A 24,695-nucleotide genomic window follows, 5' to 3' on the forward strand; every position below is an offset into this window, starting at 1 on the left:
AGTACAAAGCATCCTCTCAGAGTTTTCAAAATGATGTCAGTGTGAGTCTATGGGCCATGATGTTACGAAGCTGGAATGAAATTATGTCACTGCAAATATATGAAAGCAGCGTTGTCAGTAAGGAACCAAAGCTATACTAATGTGTTAAAAAATTGTGAAAACAATCTGAATGGAATAAATAACTTCAAATGAAGTTAAGGTATTACAGATCAGAAATTATTTATCCGAGACTGCAATCATCAGTCTTGACTATAGATCCAAATACACATATGTATTTGGCTACAGAGCCAAATCTAGTCAAGTGCCATCTGTAGTACATTAGATATTTCAAATCCACTATAGCTCAAGTGACTGCAGCTTGAATGGAAATCTTTGAGCCAAATTTGACCAGAATATAAATAATACTGGAAATTACATACCAGGTACAACAACTGGACAAGAGTGCAAGTGGCTGGAGAACTTAAACTAGCACATTAAGTGGACAAAATTTACTTCTGATGCAATGTGAAGGCAGGAAATCCACATCTGGTCCCTCTCCCAGCTTCTAGAAGTACTCATCCAAATGCAGATCAGGGATGAATTAATTGCACTGATGAGGGTACCATAAACACAAGTTAATATATGACGTGGCTGCCTGATATTTCACTAATAGTAACTTCTCTTGCTCAACCTTTTTCCTTTCTTTCTGGGATCAAATTAGCACTTGCCATCATCTTGAATCATATGTCAAATGAATTTGAACCTAATTTGAACCTAAAATGGGTTTGCTCTGAAATTAATGGTACCATAGAGAAATTAGGGATCTGCATTTCAACTTACAAAATGTATGAATATCACATGTTGAAGTTGACTATTTTATACACATCACTACTCTGTCACAGTCATTACACTCATTTTTGAACCTCCTTACCAGCACCTCATACATAGCCTTACACTACTATTGCATCAATACTGAACATACAAATTAGAAGTATTTCATTTCTCAGCCACATTAACAAATCTTTCTAATGTTCTAAACTGTAAACATATGAATCATTTCAGATATTTTTTTAATTCAGGCTTTTCTTTTAAAAAAATTTAGCACAAAGTGAAATTCAGCTGAAATCAGCCTCATCTAGTTGGATGTGATAATTTGATTTTTTAATTGCTTCGACACATGACAATGTATTTTACATGGACATGAAACTGCCAAGATTTATTGCCCAGATTCACCAAACTGGTAAAACAGAAAATGATGATATTCTTGTTCTCCTCAGCCCTACTTTGAGAGCACATCTGATATTAACTTTTCCATGGGACAGATCCAGGAAAAAATCATGGTAATACCATCACTTTTGTTCTGCGGAATTCCAAGTTTATCTTTGGAATGCTTTCCAGGACAGTTTACTGTACATTCATGACACTTGTGAGAGGCTGACCAGGTGCCAAGCCCTGAAATCCATTTAAAGTGCCGTGAGTGCTACCAAAAAACCAGCCACTTCCTTGGCATGGAAGTGAAGACAAAGAATGGATGGGGTTAAAAGGAGAAGCGGTCCTACTTAAAAAGCACACATATTTTTCATATAGTGCTGGTTTTCTGTGGGTATTTAATAATTTTAGGACTCTGATAACTCTCCTGACACAGGAATGAATTATTTAAAGCTAGTGTTAGTAATTTAGTTTAGTTTTGATGGCTGCCAGCTGTAACCTGACAGCACTTCGATTCAATCACGTGGAAATCCCCTGTTGTATATATATTCTAGTGTGTTGGATCTCTTTGCAGTCATCAGTTTTATATCTTTCTGCAAATACCAGAAGAAAGATCTTTTTAGGTTCTGGCAAAGATCTTGGAATGGGAAAATGTGCTGGTTGCCAAAAAGGCACTGATTACTCTAACAGAGTAGCCTGGAGTTTCTATCCCTTCCCTTTTAATATGCAAACTTGTTTCTGATTTAGAACTGACTCCTGGAAAAGGTGTTTTCCTCAGTGCTCATTTATGTGTAGCTGGTCTATATGTTCTCTCAGAGAACACAAACCAGTTGTCACTTCCCCAGAACCATGAATAAATTTTATACCACTTAGTCCTACATTGCAGGACATAGAGAGAGTACAACACAGCAGGAACAGAAACAGCACTTCTATTGCATGTATGCTTTTTAATCATGATTGCAATAGCAAGAATTATGCAAAACCCCTTCAGAAAAAAGTGTAACAAAAGGAAGAACTACCTTTAGACAAATCCAGCATGAAAGGATCAAGTATGCAAATATCCCTTCATCTTTAGATTTCAATTCCATCAGAGAAGTACTTTTTACTTACTGTTAGAATAACAGATTCTGATAATGCTCCAGTAGAGCAATAGAGAAATTAATAATTGGTTACAAGACGACTTTGCACAGTGATGACATTGTTTTGAGGTGGTTTGGGGGGTTAGGGTTTGGGGGTTTTTTTGGGTTTATCTTTGCTGGGGTTAGGTTGGTTGGTTGGTTTTGGAGGAGGGGGTGGGGGGTTTTTTGTTTGTTTTGTTTTTTTCCTTTCTGTTAAGGTGATCATGTGATGCTTCAGTAAAGCCTGAAAAAGCTATAGAAACGTTCTTGGCTGAAATGCCTTCTGAAATATTGTCTCTCATTCATACTGCTACATCTGAACTGTGGAGTAGACAGTGCTTCCTATGTCCCACATCTGTGTGGTGTGCCCTGGCCACTTCTTCCTCAGACTGGAGAATCTATTAAGTTATTTTAAGCTTCTATTCTAAAAAGACTTTGCTTTTCAAACAGTTTTTGTTATTACGTTAATCTCGAAAGTGAAAACTAAATGCTAGGACAAGACTATTAGTTTTAATTTCTTACATGGTCATGGATAACCCCAAGCAGCAGCTCCAGACAGAGACAAAGCTACAGAGATCTCTCCCTTAGACAAGCCTTGCTAATGCTAAGCACCAGTTCTGAGAACTTCTTTCCACGTTATTTTCTTCTCAAGATATCCCCTGAGCAGGTATTATCAATTTTGAACAGCTAAGAAACATGAATGCAAAGATGACAGTATGAAATGTAATTATTTCCGTTTTCACATCAACAGAATCTTTCATCATTAGCATACTCTTATTTTTTGTATTGGACTCTTTTCTTCAGCATTAGCAAAATTGGGGATATTACGTAACAATTCCTGAAGTATTAAAAGTCAATACATTAATATTCACTAGAATCTGCAAGAAGTTACTTGGTGGCTCTGAGCCAAACACAGCCAGACTCTTGGCTTCACAGAATAACTCACCGAACAATCTTTTATACAGAAATATATATATAATATTGCCAGACCTGGATCAAACACTTGACCTCCACAATTCCTACAGCAAAGATTTCATGCCACAAGCACCAGGGTACACAGCACAAAGCTTTGAGCTTTAAGGCATCTCCTCTGGCTCAACCCTGGGGCCAGCTTTTTGGACTAAATGGAAACAACAGCAGGGAACAGAGAGAGGAGTCAGGGAAGCACCATCACAAGCCTAGCCAGTATAATAATGTTAGGGACATTTTGCAATGCTTTTCACCAGCCTGAAAGAAGGGATGTGGATGCTCAGCACATTCAACAAAAGCTCTTTCCCCTACCCTTCCACACATGCTCAGGTACTCCAAAACTACTGGCAGATTGCTTATCTTCACTAGTTTTTCTGTACTGATGGGGTTTGCTGAAGCACTGAGAATCAACTTTACTTCACAGATTTCATTTTTTTTTTCTTGCACTATTTGCAAAGGCATCAGGGCTAGGTCAAGGCTGAACACTTAAATGACAATATCTAATAAAAAAAAAAAATCCCAAATAGACACACCCTGTCTTCGCTATTACTTTTCCTCTGTTGGAAATCTGTTCTAAAATTAGGCCACTAAGGCTGTAGCCCTGAGTAAATCAGTCATATTATACCTGAATCTGTGACAAAATGAAACACAATTATCAGCACCTGCAGACCAGACTGTCAGGGACTCCTCCAAAATCCAAGTTGTCTTATGTAGGACTTTCTACAGCATCTTTTGCAAACACTGCATTAAATTTAAACAAAAACAAAACAGAAAAAAAAAACCAAACAAAAAAAAACAAAACCAAAAAACCCCCAAATAAACAAAAAACCCCAAACAAACCCACCACTCCAGCAAAGCAGACTAAAAAGAAGCAGGGAGACTTGAGAACAATATACACTTTCAGCACGAAACTGCCATGATATCATTCTTTGGCTTGCCAATATATATACTTTGAGAGACTGGGGTGGGGAGGAGAGAAGGAAAACAGAAACAGGGTTCTTTGCATTGTCCCTCTCACCCCTCAGTGAATCAGGAGGAAATTGTTACATAAAACAAGCCAAGAAATTTGCATGAACACCACAGTAATTTCTGAAAACCTGGGGGTTTTTTTTTCAGCCCATCATTTGACTTATATCATTTGGCTTTGAAAGTTTTACACAGAATTCTGAATGCTGCTGTGGGGTTCTATACCTTACACACAAAAAAATATTGAAAATAAATTTTAAAATAAAATTCAAAGTAAAAATCAAAAAAATATGTAAAATACATACTTTTTGCAAAGGAGGTTTTTTAGGCCATCCAGAGTTATCCTCTTATTCTTTATAATAGATGTCTGTGTTTTATATGTATACAAAGAAAAAAACAATATGCCTTGACACCAGGAGGTGGAGGGGAGAGGAAGGTGTTTAACTTTTTTTTTGCTCAAGCTGTAAACTGACTTGGACTTTACCTTTAGGCATTGATTTTACTTTCCAATCACAGATCCCATTTCTACATTTTTTTTAAATTCATTTGAACAGGGAACAGACTGGAAACATATAGGATGGAACAGAGAAACTGGGCACTATTCCAATCATGCTGAAAGAGAGAAATCAACCTTATTTACAAGTGGAAATTATAACCTGTTGGCATGAACCAGATGGGGACACTTAGGAAGCCCAAAGTCAATGTGTTACCCTTTTTAATATTTACTGCACTTTCCCACCTTCAGCAAAATTGGATCAGACAATTAAAGATGATCTAATCAATGCTTTGTTCGAAAAATCCCTCTGCATGACTTTTGCAACAAGTTTAGTGAATACCTATTTTGGTTTCCACACTGAAAATGTTTCCTGGAACAGAAAAAGAACCACGTTAAACAGAAAAAAACCCACACAGTTTGAAAATTTTGTTCTAACAGAAAGGGAAAATAAGAGTTACTTTTGTTCACTTCATGTTTATATTTGCCTAAATAAAACATTCCAGTTGTATATTACTTTTCCTACTTCCTTGATACATCTCAGCCAGCTACCAGAGTATTGGACCAGGATAACTGATAATCCTGATGGATTTATGATGGATTTTACTTTTTCCCCTCATGTAAGGATCCTTTGTAGACTCACTTTTTCCATGCTTTCGATATTGGACCTGACTGATCTATGCTGAAGTTGTTACACTTTCCAACGTGGTATTCCTTTATTCTAATTTCAGTTCACCTGCCAGTCCTTACATTTTAACACTGTGGCAGCTCAGCAACTTCCATCTCCATGTGTTGGGAAGTGCTTCCTAACCCCAAAGGACAAGGAAGTTGCAATAGGAGTTGTGGGCTCTGACCGGATTATTCTCCACCTGACTTTTGAGTGTCCAAGGAACCAAGCAAATCCTCTCAGTTGTGTGTGCAGCCTCAGGAAGTGTCAGCTTCACCTGAGCACTGCTTCTCATGACCATTTCATTAAGACACTCCTTCCTGGGATTTAAAACAGGACTTAAATACATGGAGGACAGTACCAAAAACCAAACCCAGGAAACAGAATATGAAAACATCAGTAGTTTTGTAAGTCTGTCTAGAAGGGTAACACTTTTGGAAGTAGGTCCTCAGCAAGTCAGTCAGGTTCCATAGAAATATTGTCTGCTTTTGTTTGGTGTTTAAAAAAAAAAAGCTGTCCAATACAGTGAAGATAGATGAAGAAACAATACAGAACACTGTCTTTATGACCAGATAAAAAAAATAAAAAGAAATGGCAGCAAGATGATCTTGGGAAATTTTTTTCACTGAGAAACTTTCTAACCTAAAAATTTTTAAACTCTACCCTATAGTTGAAAGAATTTATTGTTCAAAACAATATTAAAGTATTATCATTAATTACAATGTCTGAAACTAGGTTTCAGATTAGTTTAACTGGGTGAATAACAGGCAACATGTATAAGGGCAACATGTTTCTCAGGTCCAGTCTTGAAAGAGAAACCTGAGCTGTAAAAAGAATAGCTACTACAATTTTTTAGTTTTTTAGTGTGTTCCCTTGATGGAAACCAGGAGATATTTTGGAACCTGAAGAGAAACCAGTTTAGTTGAGCTCAAATGTCTTCCATAGAAAGCAACATGTTAGAGCAAAATGGTATCAAAATGTCAATCTGTATAATCTGTGACAGTTTAAAAAAACCCCAAAATTACTCTAACAGACACTCATTTTGTGACTAGTAGAAGGGGACCAGGAAGCCATCAGTTGGTTGCCAAGACAAAGGGCCTTGTCATGTCTTTAAGTATCCCTGCCACACCAGAACCACTTGCACATGGATTTATATCCATTGTCGTTCTAATGGAAAGATTCAAAACTGTGTCTGGGTTCAAGACTGAAATTCAGATGTGTAAAGATCAAGTATTATACCTCTATCTCACTGAAAAGGAAAAAGAAGACTCAAAAATTCAGGAAATGAAGGGTTTCAGTTCGGGGATGGTGGGGCAGAACACAGAGGAGGTGGAAAACAGTTCCCTTACAGGTAGTCTAACGTGTAAAACTTTGAGACAGAGGCACAAACCCACTTCCTTCATATTTAAGAAGTCTTTGAGATTATTAAATGTTCCTTCAAATGAGACAGGAAATTATTATGGCTATGCATTTCCCAAATATTTATAAATATGTCTCCTTAATAAATAATTACTCTTAAATACAATTTTCTGTTAAAGACAAGTTTCTGTGACATTAACATGGTCATATATGTTTAAGATGACACGAAAAAAGCAAGACTGTCAAAGTAAACCCAGCAGACGAAGCAGCAACTTGCCACGTTGTGACAAGATGGGGAAAGGGATAATGGTTTTAAACTGACAGAGAGCTGAGTGAGATTAGATATAAGGAATACATCTCCCATCCTGACCCATTCTACGATTCCATGATGAGGCCTTAATGCAAATTTTTAAAATTACTTAAAGTTATATCAGTATTATTTACAAAAGGGTTTGTCTAACAACTTGCATCTGCCTCTAAATTGGTCCTTATTCTGTATCATTCATGTGATAATTAATAAACTTTTCACCAAGGCAAAAATGCAGCAACTACAGGGTAGTAGAGAACTACTACAACCTGTATTTTTAACCTGTTCATGTATTTTGATCATAAACTAAATTTTATAGACGTTCAGCACAAAGACCTTGAAGGGTGAGTTGTCTTTGGACGAGAAAAAATAATATAATCAAATTTAAGTGCATTTAACCTTAAAATCTCTTTCCTTATTTCTATTTTACTGTAGAATAGACTTCCTGGCAAAAAATATTTGCCAGTTTCTCTGGCATAAAAATATTTACCATATTTTTCTTTAACTATTTACATTAGCAAGTGGAATTTAAAATAGGAAGTGAGAATAACTATTAATACTGTCCTAAATTATTAAAAGCAAATTACATTTAAAAGGAAAATTTTATTGCATTGTAGTTACACAAAAATCTAAAAATCTGCACTTAGAAAGCATTGTTCAATATATCCTAGAAGTACTACTCCTATGCTATTGCAACATAAAATAGATACAATGAATGTATCATGATTATTTCATAGTCTTTGGCTCTTCCAAATGGAATTGGATTAATAAATAATTAAAAGGGCATAACTGTTAAGAGTAAATGTCTCACTGTTTTATTCATTCTCTTCCATGAGAGTTTCTTGATAAATAATCAAGATGCAGCTGAAGTCATTTTTTCTCTTTTAAAGTTGGAACCTGACACCTCAAGATGGAATCTTAAGAAATCAATGCAAAAATAATCCCCGTAATTTCTGACAAAGAACATCTCAAACTGACACTTTACTATTTAAATTTTTAATCTAAAAGATAAATAATAGAAAATGCCATGCAATTCTGTGATTTGTTTAACAATCCCGTTAATCAACATAATAGAAACAGAGAGGAATTGCTTGCTCCTCTCCACTGACACAACCCTGTAGGTGAGATAATGCAGTCCTTGGATTCTAAAAAAAAAAAAAAATAAAAATAATAATAATAAAAATTTTTTTTTAAGAGAACAAAAGCCCAAAATAAAAATTCAACTTCCCCCTGTCTCCCCAGGAAGAGTGGGTATCTCATAACTTCTGTCAGGAAAAAAAAAATCCTCATGGAACAGACTGGTTGATAAATTCTCTGCCATACAAATCATGACTATTCTCATTAAAATACAATGTTCTATATTTCAACATGACAAAGAGGGTTTGGAAATACAGCATTTGCTGCTTTTCTTCTGATCAGAACTGGAAGGCAGCATGGAGGACAAAGCCATCAATCCCCTACACGGGATGAAATCCTGCTGCGTTTATTTATTGTAAAAAGTCCTTTATACCTTCACTCACATCTTGCAAGTTACCAGAGAGGTGCAATGGAGCTTGAAAACAAAATACAGGAGATATAAATTGTGTTTAGTCAACAACATGAATGCTTACAAAGTGTACCTGGACACAACAAGAGGAAAAAGCCTTGCTTTCACACTGACAAGATAAAGAAATAAAACACTTTTTAAAATGCACTTTAACTTTTTCCTGGTATTTTAGGAATAGAAAGGCCAAACCGCATTGCATTAAATATTTTAAAAGTCTCCACACCATTTTTGTTAAATCATGGCCAACTCAGTTCTGTGCAGAGCCACCATTCCTGGAGACTGCCACGTAAGCTGAGAGTTCTTTAAGAGGATTACCCTGAAGCTAAAGAATACTGCAATAGATAATCAATGCACTTTTATGCCTGAATCTTAAATGTCCAATGAGAATCTCTTATGAACAGTGCAGAAGCTTTGGTTTACTCACGCCACCAGCTCCAGGTAAGCTGCATTTATTGTCTTTTCTCTAGGTGGCAGCATAAGTTATGTTTACAGTATAAAAATATACTGTAGACAAAGCATATAGTAACAAAGAATCACGTTGGTGTTCTCCTTTTTAATTAGCATTGCATAGCAATTATCTAAAATGACAGTGAAGAATATCAACTTAAATTCACTCCCTAAAATATTGTAGCTTTCCTCTACAAAAGATAGATGTGCTTACCTTAACTGGGTTAAATATTAATCACATTGGTGTCATACAAGACCTTTTCAGCTCGTCAAAGAAGTTCAAATAAGAAATCCAAAGCTCAGTGCTATTTTTCTTAAAGAGCAACACCACAAATAGCTGCACCTCCATTTCTAAAAAATCTGGTTCACTAGTTCTAAACTGCAAGCACAAATGGCTGTCCACATCATTAATGTAAAATATACTACTGTCTAGTAAACTTTGGATTCTTACAAAATGATTAAACAGAAACACAACTAGAAAATAACTGAACAAAAAGGAAATACTTTCCCCTTTCAGTATTTTCAGTATAAACTTATGGGACCCAATCTGTGGTTCTCAATACAACACTATAAAGGCTTTTTTATTTTGAAAATGCTTGTCTGTAGCCTAATGGTGGAATAGATCAGCAGTGTATCAGTGCTCTCAGATATGCAGATGCCAGTGCAGTACCTTTCATATAAAAGGAGTTAGAGAAGCAGAAAAAGGAGAGGAGGGGAGTTATATAATTTAGTCTAGTTTTGTACTCTCAGCATTTTAGGAAAAAGGGTCTGAAATAATGAGATCTACAATACATATATTTATCCAACTTTGTTACTCATCTTCATTTACCTTTAAAGCACTGACAATTTTTTTGGTATGATTAATTACCACAGAGAAGGTGCTGCTGGCACTGGTGTGCAGGGTGATTTTACCCTGGCACGTTCCTGCCAGAGAGGAAACTCAAGCACCCGGGGATGTCTTTCTTTGCCATCTTCAGCTCTTGCAGGCACCAGCTGCATTAAGGGCACTCCAAAGGCTTCCCACACCTGAATTGCATTGCTAAGGAAGTCAGCTGGAATTTGTGGGTAATGCTTTTAAAGATATTACACATAAAGCTTCAGAATACTCTACCCTGGCCTCCTCCCAAGGGAGAGTTCTCTTTCTACTGATTTCAGAGAATGTAATATTGTTATAACTTCATCTCTAGAAGTTCAAATGATAAATACCTTGGCAGGAAATTGCCACAGGTGTATTAGTCATTTCAAGAACCAGAATGTGACACTTCTTTAAGATGCATTACACCCCAAAAACATGCACAATATGATTTGCTAAAGATTTTTCAGATCTCTGAGTGGAGACCTCACCGTGAAATAATGCATCGAGGGAGACACTGGGAATTAAAGAAGACACAATATTTGATTGTCCACAGAAGGAGGTCACTGAGGCAAACAGGTCTAAGCTAGCAAGAAAAACTGCAGAATTACTGCACAGTCTGTCAGGTCCCCTGAAACATCTCTGACATGCATTGCCACACATGCATTTTGTCAAGAAGTTTTCAGCCAAGTCTAACAAGAACTTCATTGGTGTGAAAGCAAAAAGGAGTCACTCTAACAGTTTTCCATTAAATTAGCAGCTAAGAATTTGATTTATGAAGGGTTTTTTGCAAAGAAGTTCACAATGAATCCTTTCAAAGTTCTAGACACATAATTAACATGAATGGCCACACAAATGCAGCATATCAATGAAAAAAAAACATAGAAAACTAAACCAAGAGGGGCAAACTAATATTTATTTAATTTCTGGCACTTTATTGTTTGGCCTACCCTCAGTGAAAGTCTGTCAACCATTTAACCAGACATGTCAAGGCTTCACAGAACCCAAGAGTGGAGCTGTAGCTGCTCTTGTATTGAGTGCAAAGACAGCATCCCCAAGTACAAAGTGATCAAAGAGATGTCCATGGGCTTCTGGTTCCACAGAAGCTTCTAAATCTGAGTAAGAAAAGCTCGAGGCAGGAAGGGGAAAAAAAAATTAAGAAAAGAAGGGAGAGGCAGGACAGAAAGTGCAACTGTAAGAACAAGCAAGCTGCAAGTTAAACTGGGGGAGGGCAGGGTCTGCCCAATGTCAACAGAGTAATGTCAGAGTATAAAAGAAAATAGATTTCCTGACCCTTCCACAGGCAGCATTTAACTCTGGTCACCCCAGTGACACATTCTATATCCCTGTTTGTCCACCAGCTTTTGAGTCTTGTGGAGTGAATTTGACTGGCCCTTTAAGGCCTTTATTTTTTTTTTTTAAACAACAAACAAAACCTGAGAAAGCTGAGAAGAACTCCACAAGTAAGACAGAAATGTGCCACCTACTCTGTGAGTGCAAAGCTGGTGGAGAGGAATGGGCACATAGTAAAGTGTCCAGCTGAAAGGTCTCCAAAACCACCTTACATTTGGGGCATCAATTAGGGCTGGACTTTAGGTACATCTTTCCCAAGATCTTTTGCATTCTTGAGTTGAGAGAATCTCAGGAGACTGAGATTAGAAGCCAAAGAAAGCCAATGTGTTTTCAGAACTCACTCACAAGATCCCAGGCATCCCACTACATCTCCCTTGCAGTTAGCTTCATTAAAACTCCCCATCTGCCTATGATTTTGACTTTTTAGACACCCTTGAAAGGTATTTGCTATGGATAAAGCTTAAGGAAGGAATTTCACTGCTAAAATGGTAAACTATTTTGCAGACTGGAAGTCAATGGGCCTGGGAAAAGCAGAACAGATGTTAAAATCTTTGGAATAAGGAAGAGAAAAAAGCCAGGAAAGTGATGCTGAAGAAAAAATACAAAAGACAGAAGCACACAAAGCAAAACCTATGAGTACAACTTATGTATTTAGATTGGAAAGGCAGAACCAGACATTTGAGTTCTTGAGAACTGTATAGTCAAATCTGCTTTCTATTTCTTCTCATTTCCAGCTCTTATATGATATATCCTCCCTACCTGGACAGTTTGGAGTCAAATGTGCTTCTGTGTTTATACACAAGTACATTTTTCTCACCAGGAAGAGGCAATAGTGCACAACAGACTGTCTGCAGAGTGCTATTATATATATAAACATAGATATTACACACACATGTGTTAGTAAATCCCAAAATAAAAGTTTCTACACAGGAGCTGTAGCAGATAAATAACACCTTTCATTTCCTGGGATTTAGAAGGTAAAAAAAAAAAAAAAAAAAAGCATTGAACAAACATTTTGTTACTACCATAGCAAAATAATGCTAAGTGATATTAATTATTAGAAGTAAGAGCAACCACATCCTTATCAACTGGCCTTCAAGATAAAGAACATCTATCTGGGAAAAATGAGAAGCTTTAAAGCCAGGCTGCATTATATCATCTATTGTGATTGTAGTTTCACAAAGAAATAGTTTTTCACTAATTTTGGTGCAGAACCCAAGGATTTGATTGTTGTCACAACAGATGTTCCTGAGAGAAGCTTGCTAGTTTGTGGGAAATGTTTATACTTACACCTATACAACGCAACAAACATGAGATAACCAGAAATAAGAATTCTTGTCACTGAAACTGTTGAAAAAAGTACTTTTTTTAAAAGTGTGACTGACATTTCTTGCTATAAAAAATCTCTGTTAATCTAAATCGCTCCTGTGCTGCCTTCTGCAAGTAGTAAGCATTTCAGACTCTATGAGTCTCTTTCCCAAGTTATAAAACATATATTTGTTTAAGTTTTCATAACTTGTTATTCTTAATTTTAAAAACAGGCTTATTAATTCAGTTCCAATTTGAAAGATTAAGGCATAATGGTAGGATGTGAGAGTAAACAGGGAAATAATTAATTGTATATGGCACACATACAGAGATCCCACTGATTGTAAACCAATGTTTCAGTTTTAAATAAGCTGGTCATTTCATTTATTTGAAGTTATTAACATAATCCATTACTGTAAAACATGTCTTCCATTCTGTTTGTTTGAGTAGAATTTAGATTCCTTCCCTTCTGTTTTGGAGGAAGGAAAAAGAACTCACAAGCAGATAAATTTTTATGCAAAATAAATTTTTAGCACCTCAGCCACCACAACATTATGATAATTGTGTTCAGTTTATATCTTATAGAATTATAAGGCATAAACTGAACGTGATTATGCACGCATAAAGAACTGCTTTTGGGACACTCATTTTTATCAAGAGGTTTAAGCATCTGATTGTTTTCATGGATTTCCATTATTCCATTAGTTCACAGATTCACAAGGTTTTTTTGCAATTTAAATATTTTCCCGTGTTAAAAAATCACTCTAGCAATTTTGATGGGACCATTACCTTAAGAAGTTACTATGATACAAGAGAAATTCTGAAGGACTGTCCCCCCCCTGTTTTGCTACATATTCCAAAGGGTCTTTCTCCTTAGAATTAGATTGACACATGTAACTTGTTTTCTGTGATTTTTTGTGTGAAATCTACGTTCTGCCACATTTTATTTTTCTTTGCTGTTCCTTTTTCACTTGTTTCATATACAGATATAAATTTTAAAAAAAAGATGTACTTGGGACACTTTTTCTCCTGCTTTTGTTTGTTTGATTGTTTGGGGGGTTTTTTTAGCAGAACTAGAACAAAATTTTTACACATATAATATTATTAAATAATTTCTGAAAAAAAAAAAACAATCTTAATCATCAATGAATAGATGTCAACTCCTACCACATGGCATACTTGTAGAATCACTGAAATTATATAGGTTTTAAGTCCTATAGAGGTTACTGGAGAAAGCTAATAGACTGACAATACAGTTCTGTGTCGTGCTGTGTAAAGAACATATAACATAGGAGGAACCATCTCAGTGGCACCAAATAGGGTGGCCAAATATCAACAAAATTAAAAGTCAGCTACACATCTCAAGTGTGCTTTTTCACAAGTGTCCACAGGATTCCAAAGGAAGGCTAATAAATCTGCTCATGTACACGATAAGAACATGTAGAAGGAAGAGCAAAAAACTTACCATGATCCAGTGAAGAATTCCAAAACGAGGTTCAAACCAACCAAAACCAAAAGACAATTGTCTTTTAAAACTAAGGAACAAGGACTTGCTTCCACCAAAATTCATGGCAAGTTTCCATTATTTGGCAGGAATGACCTCTAATACTGTAGTTTAATATCTAATCTGTATTTTTTGGTTGTTTTTTTTTTTTCACAGTTCAATTTGGAATGTGGCAGCATGATATGAAAAAGGTGCTTTGTTTGCAAACCTGGAATGAAATATGGCATGGACTAGACCACAAAATAAAGAAGCCAGCGAAAGAGAATTTGACACTCACCATTCTGGCAAAACTCAAATTTCTCAAAACTAGAAGATTAAAAATACTTTGATGCTGTTTTTTTGAAATTAAAATCGAAAGGAAGAAAATGTAAGTGTTAAACTGTGCCAGATTACTGAGGTCTTTGGTTAATGATCATTACCTTCTTCAGTCATTTGAACCTAGTAATAAAGCCAGTACTTAAATATACTGCAGAATTAAAAAAAAAAAGTCTCACTGGCTAAGAAGCAGAAAAGCTATAAATCCTTTATACTAGCATGTTAAATCTCAGACTATCTGCGAGATTTAACAAATCCTTTATTTCTTCTTCTTTCTGACCTATTACTGAGTTAATTGGGAGTTCCCACTCCTTTTTCAGCACAGTACTTACACGTGTTCTCAACTTCACACTCCTGAGAAAACCCAAATCCTTATCTAGATTTGACCTCAGTTAAGGATAAGTTTATGACCCAACATGTTTTGTTGAGCTGGGAACTTGACTTCTACAGCTGGGAAGGAGTCCCTCTGACTTCTTTCGTTCTCATTGGTGCTAAATCTTCAGTTTTATCAGGCCACAGTTATGTGCCTTTAGCAAAACAGGGATAACAGTTATTTGAGAGCAAGAGCTATCCCTGTGTCAAGTCATGGCTCAAGAATAGTGCATGTGGAGAGGAAAATGGAAAGAAGCAGAGCACAAGACATATTACTACGGAATAGCAAGATTAGCATATTTTCAGTCGTTATTACCACAGACATAAACGGAGATTAAGAGGATCAAAATTAAGTTTGGAAAGCATAGCTGTGCTAAATTCTACCAGCTAGTAATGCTAGCAAATATTTATACTAATGATTAACTTTGTGCTACGGGAATTAATACTCTACATACAAAGTCTGAAATACAAGGCTGGGTTTGGAAATATCTGTTAATCAAATTAAGTACTATGGACATTAATGTTTTGCTCATCCTACTCGAGCAATATATCTTAGTCAGGACTTGGCAACTCAGTGATCATGAAGCCTTTGATCTGTTTCCTGACCTGTCAAATAGTATCAGCCAAAACAAAGTGGAAGAAAGATTGTTTTAATGCAGTGGATGTTCTTTCAAGACAAACTGAGAGGATGTCATCATGTCCATTTCTGAAGACTTTTCTTTTGGTTTCCATTTATCAAAGAGAGAGCAAATTCAATGACCTAAAGTCAGAAGGATCTACCACATATCAACAGTTCCTTGGCTCAGCTAACATGCTGTAGTTTATTTATTCCCTAATTGTGTCCTAAAAACGAGTCAGTGCTGGTAACAACAAAATACTCTCTCCTCTTAATCAGTGATGTAATTTTCAAAGTGGAAGGTAGCAGACACTAGCAACTCACTACAAAGTAAAAATAAAACCTTTACCCTAATAAAGAGGATCTTCTCTCCAACTCTGTATCTTCCCTGTGAAAGACGCTCCACGCAGAACTTATTAGGGCATTTACAAGGTGGATCCTCAGAAATGTGTTTAACCTGGGAAACACAGAAGTTATTAACAGAAACTATTTAAAACAGCACACGTAGTAAAATATTAATTAAGACATTTGTCATATCTATAACATAAGTCTTAATTGATGATATTTTTCTTAGTTTTTCTTAATTTTCTTAATATTTCTGTAATCCTAGAAAGCACCCTATGGTGCTTCCAATATCAACAATTATTTAATAGCTGTGATGAGTTAAAAATGGAGATGAACATCACACAGTTCAACATTAAATCTGTTCTGTTTAACTGAAGCCAAACACTTCCTTACGTCGAGTTCAGGACCAAACTCTTGTAGACGTGTTCTCAGTATTTTATGATGAATCAGCTCAAAGTGCTGGCAAGGCTAACAGGCAAAAGGAAGATGTCATAAAGATGCATTCTCTCTTCTAAATATTTATAATAAATACAGAGGCGTCTTCCTCATCCATAAGAGGCCCTGCCTCTTTCAAATTTTGCACTAACACCTTAAAAAAAATATACAGAAACTACCGTAACATAATCATAAATTCAGGCCAAGACACTCCCCAGAATTTCCAACTACCCTTTGATGATGTCCCCATTAAGGGCACAGTGCAATCAAGGGTAATTTAAAGGGGCTTCTAGTCCATTGTCAAACCTACCTACCTACCCACCCTCCGAAACAAGGGCTGAGAAAAGACAGATGAAAACCACTTTCCTGCTTTTTAATAACTGCATCAGCTTGACTCTGGCCTCCTTGGTCTTGCATGTGCTACCAAAGGCACTGATGTTTACTAAAAGTATATTTTTGTGCTCTTCAGTGATGGGAAAGTAGCAGAGGCATCCATGCCAAAAGAAGAGATCTGGCTGAGAAACCCTTACTTGACATTCAAGCTGCAGGGCTGCACAGGACAGCAAGAACAAGGGCAGCACTTCCACATCCTGCACTTTCCTGGATGGATGCTGACCTAGTACACCCGTGTCAACCAGTGCAAAATGCCACAGCAACCTGTAGATGTTGTTTTCCACTTCAAAAAAGTATTCCAAAGACAGGCCTTGTAAATCAAGGCCTGTAAAAACAGCCTGAGGTCCAGGGAAGGATATTGTCAGAACAGCTGAAAAATGAAAGTCTTACATTGTTTCATAACAAGAAAAAATATCTGGGCAAAGCCATGGCACTCTGGTAGGTGTTTTGATTACTGTGAATAGATGAACATGAAAGGGTTCTGAACTACAAATGTTTTTCAGACTTGCTTTAAGAATTAAGTTATAGTATGTTAAATAAGCTAGAAAAAAACATAAAAGGTAGGCAACTATTGTTTCTGTGCTATTGAAATCAGCCCTATTGAGTGATTTAAAGGCTTTCCAATTATTTCTGAAATTATTCAGTGCTGTTATCTGAATAACTTTATTCTTTTGTGGAGGTTTTTCTTATTCTTAATGCTTTTGTTTTGTTTTGCTTTTTAAATCAGGGCATAATATTTTTGAGAAAAAGAAAATAAATTAAAATAACACTTAGCAGAGGAACTCTACATGTATTTTAAACACACAAAAAAAAAGTGTTTCTTGGGTATCAGATGAGTTGTCCTCTGTTTGAATGAATCACAATTTGAATTTTAAAATTAGTTATTTAAGTGATCTTATCAACATGGGTGAGAGTTCACCAGTTCTGGTGAATCAAACTACTTAGACAGCCAATGTACAACAGGAACAACTTGCATGAAGTCGGTGGTTGAGGATTTAAATCCAAGTGCAGGTTGCTGAGGATGAAGAAGGTGTATTGCTGTGTTTCTTGGAATGCAGTACTAAGGCTGGATTGTGCTGAGGGACCTATTTGGCAATGGGCCTCTGAATACTGTTCAATTATCAGGGATTTCTGCCCCAACACCACGTGGCATTTATCACCTCTGGAGACACTTGAAATTCAAAGCTGAAAATAGATAGTATGAACCACGCCTTAATGCTGCACCTATCAGAGTTCATCTAAGCAAGCAAAAACCTGGAGTAGCTGAGCCCAGCAGGCTCAAGGCTGTTTTGAACTGTGTAAGCAAAGTAGAGCCTTCTTCAGCCTCTGGAGAATGAAAGCGAAGAGATTTATACCAGTGTGAAACAGAGAATAATAAGACCTTCACTGCTGATCCTGCTGTTGGGGCTTCCATTGCCTTACTATCCCAAAGGACAAAGTATTATTAAGTGGAATTTGGAAATCAAATAAGGAAGCAGGGGGAAGAATTATATTCTATTTTATTTTGTGTCTGGACTATACGAGCACTGCTGCTATTTTATGGTGTGAGTGTCTGGGGCAGTGTGGGTCAGGAATCTAGCTGGATGAATTCCATTCTGTTTCTATCCCTACTGCTTTCTAAATTAAAGGAGGTGGTTAGAGACAACCTTCATACTCTCTGCTCTGTTTCTACAAGATATGCAGTCACCATGCTCCTTCTACACAGAACTGTTCTTTCTCAATTCTGTTGAAACATGAGTGCTTTCGCAAAGTTAAGGAAGAAATACAAACCAAAAAATTTTAAATGTAATTATATGCATCAAAGAAAAAAAAAAAAAGAGTGTTTCAATAAAATGAACGAACATTATATTCCATCTGCTCTTTGTAACAGGAAAGTGGCACATGGATTTTTCAAGAAGTGCTTTGTAACTCCCAGGTGGCACATCTACCTCACAATGTAGCAGTTACTATGGTAACTGCTTCTTTTTACAGGCTAGATTTGTACTTTTCAAGTTTAACCTCTTCATGGTCTCAAAATGTGTCCTTTTCATCTGAATCCAGCTGTTTCAAACGAACCCCTATGGGTTTGCAGCAGAGAAATGAACACTCAGTATGCTGCAATGAGTTTAATGAAATTTAAAACAAGATGCTTTTGTTCTAACAACGAGGAAAACAATGCTTGGATTTTTTACTATGTGAGAAACATGCAGAACAGCAGCATAAAAATTAGGCTGAAACATCTTAGAAGTGTTTGTTAACATTCAGTACAAGTCGGTAGGAGCCAGATCTCCCAGTCCTGACTCAGTCCTTCCTCAGACAAAGCACCAAAGTGGGAGTTGATGAATAAGAAGTAAAGGAGCAATAAGAAGGGAACGTGGCCCCCAAGCACAGAGCTAGGCTAAGCTGCAGAGCTGCTACACAGTGTGAGGAGCTGGTTTTTTTTTCAAGCTTCCGACATAAATAATTGTGGTAAACAACAAATTAACCCTGTCAGCCTGCAGACGTTCAAAATACAGTGGAATGTTAAACTCAGGTTTGTGTGTGCTTTGCAAGGAAGTGCATATCAGAACAGACCAGACAGAAAGAAGCTTCCCCCCACAACTTACAGCATCATCCAAGAGTTTCCCTGTGCTCTTTTTCCCAGGAGACTTTGTTGGTGACGGTGAAGGAGATGGAAGGGGAGCTGAAAATGTTTCCTCTTGCTCAATTTCTTTTTCTAACTTTATTAATCCAGGAGGCTCCACCCCAAACCTTTTGGAAACATGCAAATAATATATTACTAGTTAGCATAAAGTACTGCATATTTCAAAACAAAATAGTGGAAAGGATTTCTACTTTCTGTATTGCATTATCATGCAATAACAGAATGGTACATTCATTTATAAACATGTATAAAATATATCAATCACTACTGCTGTTGTTTCAAATGAATTCAGATGGAGTCTCTCAGTTAAATTTACAGGAAATACAGGGGGTTTTCAACTTCTGTGTCTGATCACATATATGTTGGTGAATAACTAATTTATGAACAACACTAGACCTCAGATTTGCTATACCATACAGGACAGAGTCAAGCTCAGCACATTTGCCTCCTTTTTTTTTTTCATTTTTTCTTTTCTTTCCAAACAACATCCTTTCAAATTACTTGACAACTTATATTTTGTGTTAGTATTTTTCGAAGAAATTCAGATGAAAAGGGATTAAGGCTCATCCTGGTCTCAGCTATTGCACTAAATTTATGCATAAATAGAGATGTGGCCACTATTTTTCAAAATTGGCAATTGCTTTTTCTACCTGATTTTTGACAACCAATGTTCAGATCTCAGTTTACAGCAGCCACAGACTTTAAGATCCAGCTAAAACCAAATACGTGCAACTTCAGCACGGAGCAACTCAGAGCCCTTGGAGAGCAAGGCTCTTTTTGAAAGAGCTTTTGAAAGCTTTATGGCAAGTGATTGAGTCAGTCTCACAGCAAGCAGCAGAGCTTTTACACCTCAGAAGTTTGAAAGTCCATCCCATTTTCCTAATCACTGAAAATTCCCTTTTATTTTATTTTATTTGCCAACGCTGAACAAAACCCAGAAAAATGGAGAGAGTTCTTTTTTCAGAGAAGGATTTTAGCTTGGAAAAGTTATCATGCCAGGTAGACTTCTCATGGCAAACTACTTGAATAAATGAAACCATACTTTCTTCTGTAGCAGAAATGTCCATAGCCCAGATGCAGAACTACACTGACTTATCTAGGTAAAGATCTGGACACTAAAATATTGGGCAGTAACAAATATGTATCATGAAAATCTAAGCTAAATACCATAATAATGTTAGAAGTGTACAGAGAAAAGGCACAAGCACATATACCAGCTTTCGTGGTTTTCTGATAACATTTAATTTAGTCACACTGCTTAGTAAATTAATATAAAGGAAACTAAGAACCAAATCTGTGCTTGTATTGGCCTCTAACTGGTGCAGTCTCCCTAATGAAAAGTCAGCCAACACTGAGGCAAGCACTTATATACAATCCATTGACTTCCTGTCTGTCTGCAGATGCTGACAGGCTGTAAATCATTAAATTCCTACTGGGCTCTAAGCCTGCTCCTGCATACAGCCTTACTCATCAAATAAAACTCTTTCACTCCAAGCAATGCTGCTTCTTTGCTTCTACTGCTTTCCATAAATTCCACTTTCTGTCTTTGGGACAGATTTTTAAAGCTCCCTGTGCTTCCAGTACTCTGAATTCCTCTGGTGAAAAGCTGGAAAATAAAATCGGTTAATAAACACGCAGGCATTTTTTTTCCACATACTGAATCAACCTGAAGCAAAGTTGCTGGAAAGCTCAAAGTGTAAAACCCACATCTCTTCTGTGAGGGGTAGAGGTGCAAATTCTGCTTGGGAAGGTATGCTGAGAATTTCCTTTTGTGCTCCTTTCCAGCCTGGCCTCTCACAACTACAAATGAAGCAGCACTGGACTGTAACACGATCTCCTCTAGACTTCTTAGAGCACCACTTTCCATTTTTAGTAAGGTAAAATTGAATACAATAGCAGAAAGATCTTGAAATTGCTCAACAGTAATTCCAAAATACCTGTGGGGGTTGTTTAACCGCCCGGAGTTTAACAGTTACCCAAGAACTTCATTTTTTATGCAGAAAAGATAATTTAGCTGTTTTCCATTGTACAGTCTCTGACTTTCAAATACTTTGGGAGAATGCTGGACCTGTGCAACCCACTGTGCAACAGTCCTGTGTATTGTCAATTTTATCCTGTAGGACACTTCCCTCTCTCATAAATCTTCTCACTGTATCCACATGACATCTGCCAGTGCACACCAGGGCCCATTTTAGCTATTGAAATTTTGCAGATGAGCTCAGAGTTTTGTTTTCATAAACAACTGAAATCCAGGATAATTTATCAGGCAATTCTATTTTTACTAGTATCTGGGTTTTGAACTGCCACTCTTTGAGCCAAGTGGTCACACCAGTTTCCCACTCACTGTGCAGTCCATCCATCAAGTCCATCTGTCTCTAATTTGGCTAAAAGGACACTAAGAGATAACAGGCTAAAAGCATTGCTAAAGCAAAGGTAAATTAGCACCTTTCTCCCTTCCTCCACAGAGTATCTGTTGAATAGGTTCAAGTTTAGCAGAACAGAGCTCCATTCTATCTCCTCCTCAAACAATCCTCATTCTTGCTCATTTGTGCCTCAATTATAAGCCTATTTGCATTAAATAGAAAGGCTTAGGTCGATTTATGGGAGTTACAGACCCTGAAGACTAAGAGTTATCTAGCTGAGCAAAGTGTGCCAAAAGCTGAATCCTTGTGAGGAGTAAGCCACTTTCTGCTTCCAAAACAAAAAAGGAAGAGAAAAGTAAAAAGTTCTTCAGTGTCTCTTACTCTTTTCGTTCTTTAAAAACAGACCGAGGCACCTTTTCAAAGGTCTCTGCAGCTCCTGTTGTCGGAAGCAGACCCCGGGAGTGCGAACAGACGCAATTTGCTTTACAAAGCACGCAGACATTTGACTTCTCTCCTCCTTAAAGCAGCACGACAATGTCAGTTTAATGTCCGCTTTCCTACACTTAGTGGGGGCAAGCATCAATTATTCTCCTTTCCCATACAGTTCTAATTTACCTCAGCTCAGGCAAAATCGGGATCCCATATTTGGCTTTCAATTATGTTTAACCTGACGTTCCACTTCAACAGTTTTTTTGTGCACCTTTGAAATGGGCAAGATTATAAACGGGTGTTTGTTTGTTCCTGAAGAGATACTAGAGCAGGAACAAGTAGACAGACACCTGTTATTTGACCCCTAACCTATAAACAAAATTAAAACATAGAAACATAAATGCAGAAACACAAACACAACATATAAAATACATTCATGATATATGATAATATAAATATAAAATAAAATACAAATATTTTAAAGGCGAAGGGGTAGAAATGCACAATAAATGAAAACATGGTTTATTTATTTGTTCAGTGTTTCTTTTCATGTTTGGAACAGAAAACATCCGGAACATGGAAGTTTAAGATGAACATAAAAGGGTAAGATTCAATTTTCATTCCCTCGTAGATCTGTTGAGAAATCAGGTCTCAGTGCAAAATGAGATTAAATCTAACTCAACCCACTTCAGCAGAATCCAGCCCTGCCACTGACATACATTCCCTGAGGAAGGTGGATACTATCAAGGAATCTACCTGGGGCAGACATTCCTGACAGCTGGGTGCTGGTGGCTCTCTCTCCAAGCTGGGTCTTGAAAGCACAGTTTTTTGCTCAGGTAAATTAAGATTCTTTACACTCCATTTCATTATGCACCTACTTTCTTATTCATGGGAAGGTAAAATGATTTTTTTTTTCCATGTTGGACTGAATCCAAGTTTCACAGAGATAACAAAATTCCGGAAAACCGGAAATCAGCCCTCTTTCTGGTCATTGCTATTCCTATGCAAGCTGACAGCAAGGGTTTTTCTGAAACTTGACCAAGGAACAAATGCCTAATTAAGCAGTTTCCCATGTGAGTTCATTCCCAAAATATGAATACACATAACACAACTATGACACGACCAATATTAATTCTTAAGCTAGGAATAAACAGGGGTCTCCTCCACACTGATTGTCACCACAAGGAATTCTTCTGAAATTAATGAAACTATCTCAATAGTGAGACACTCCAGTTGGATACACATGGATGAGCACAACTGCAATTTACATGCAAGACCGGGCAGCAGCACTGCTGTTCATGTATTTTTTAGCAAATTTTATGCACTATGTTGGTTAAATCTGCATCTGCAAAAAGGGAAAATCACGTTCTAGTTACGGTTGTTTGGACTGTCTATCAAAAGTCACTGTTGCCTTGACATCAAAGATAACATTACACAGGTCCAGCATGGCTACAAACATTTAGGTCAGATTTAGGTCATGTGAAGATCAATTTATTACCAGTAAAGTTAATTAAATCGCAGTTGTTTATAGAGAGATCTGACTGTTAAAAGGAGAAACAGCTCAAAGCTTTATTTAGAAAAAAAAAATTCAATTCTTTCCTCTCCTAATGCAAGGATAGTCAAAAAATACCTTCATTGAACTGATGGTACAGAGATTTCATTATATTTGTTAACAATGGCCCTCGAGATATTCTTGAGTGGCATCAAGACAACCACTCTCCTTGAACCTAATGAGCACAGAAGTTAACTTGAGATGTGCTGATTTATCAAGTCTCTCAATAGCCACTGCTGTCAAGAATGCAAATATTTCACCATGCTTTAAATATTTTCACCTACCTTGCTGCAATCCTTCCAAGCTCCAGCAAACAAAGACACACCTCCCTTGGCTGCTTGTGGAGTACTGGGAAAGGAGAATGAAGATGGAAAACACTGATAAATAAAAGCTATTTTAAAGGTCTAAGTGATGGAATGGAACCTAATCATCAACATCTGTAACTCTTGACTCTGATAAGACTTAGTTTTCTTTGGCTTGCAGTGGAGTTTTACTGGAATAAAAAGGATGGGATTGAGTGGTTCTCAGAGTGAAGAAAGTTTAGGAAGTTTCATTTAGTTATCTAAATCACTGAGCAATTATTTGGGCTAATTGGTAATCTGCAAGCAATTCGTAACTATTTAAAAATAATCAAGAACTCTGGCAGAACACTTAAATTAGTCAAATGTTAAAAATAACATTAGAGGGATACTTTTATTTCTATAAAATAAGAGAATTCATGTCCTTAAGATCACTATTTTTCTTAGCCGATTTAAATCACAAAACCAACAAAATTGCATTAGCAAAGATATGTCTTTCTATAAATTCAGTCCTGAATTTTTTATACATCTCCTCTTAAAGCAAACATGGAGCTAGAATGCTTTAGGAATTCAGTTCATCACAGTCAGAAATCCTGAACAAACTTCTTTACATGCACATACATATATGCAAGTTTTCACACCTAGATTCTACATAGAACATGTAGTTTTTAAGCCTCAGAAGCAGCTCAGACACAGCAGGAACTCTCACCTGGGCTGTCCCACCTAAACCTGACATATATTAACCCCTGGAACTCTTTGTTTCATGGGCTTTCCTACAGATCAAGACTGCAACCATCACTTCAACCAACAGACATTTAAATTGCAACAATCATGTCTGGCCACTGGATCCATAAGTGGTGATATTTTTCCTCTCC

The 24,695-nt window shown here is 36.8% G+C and overlaps 1 protein-coding gene across 2 annotated transcripts in view; it reads right to left on the bottom strand.

The window, feature by feature from the left end:
- GAS2 (growth arrest specific 2) overlaps positions 1-24,695 on the bottom strand; it is a 72,905-nt gene that overhangs the window by 16,571 nt on the left and 31,639 nt on the right. For both annotated transcript variants that reach the window (XM_008931749.3, XM_018083432.2), the window contains 3 exons: positions 23,806-23,869; positions 19,140-19,284; positions 15,731-15,838 (listed from right to left, as the gene is read on the bottom strand). In XM_008931749.3, the coding sequence (XP_008929997.1) occupies positions 15,731-15,838; positions 19,140-19,284; positions 23,806-23,869 (317 nt within the window). The remainder of the gene's footprint in view (positions 1-15,730; positions 15,839-19,139; positions 19,285-23,805; positions 23,870-24,695) is intronic.

This window comes from Manacus vitellinus, unplaced genomic scaffold, assembly GCF_001715985.3.
Source record: "Manacus vitellinus isolate BGI_N305 unplaced genomic scaffold, ASM171598v3 scaffold_63_pilon, whole genome shotgun sequence".
NCBI classification, from domain to species: domain Eukaryota; kingdom Metazoa; phylum Chordata; class Aves; order Passeriformes; family Pipridae; genus Manacus; species Manacus vitellinus.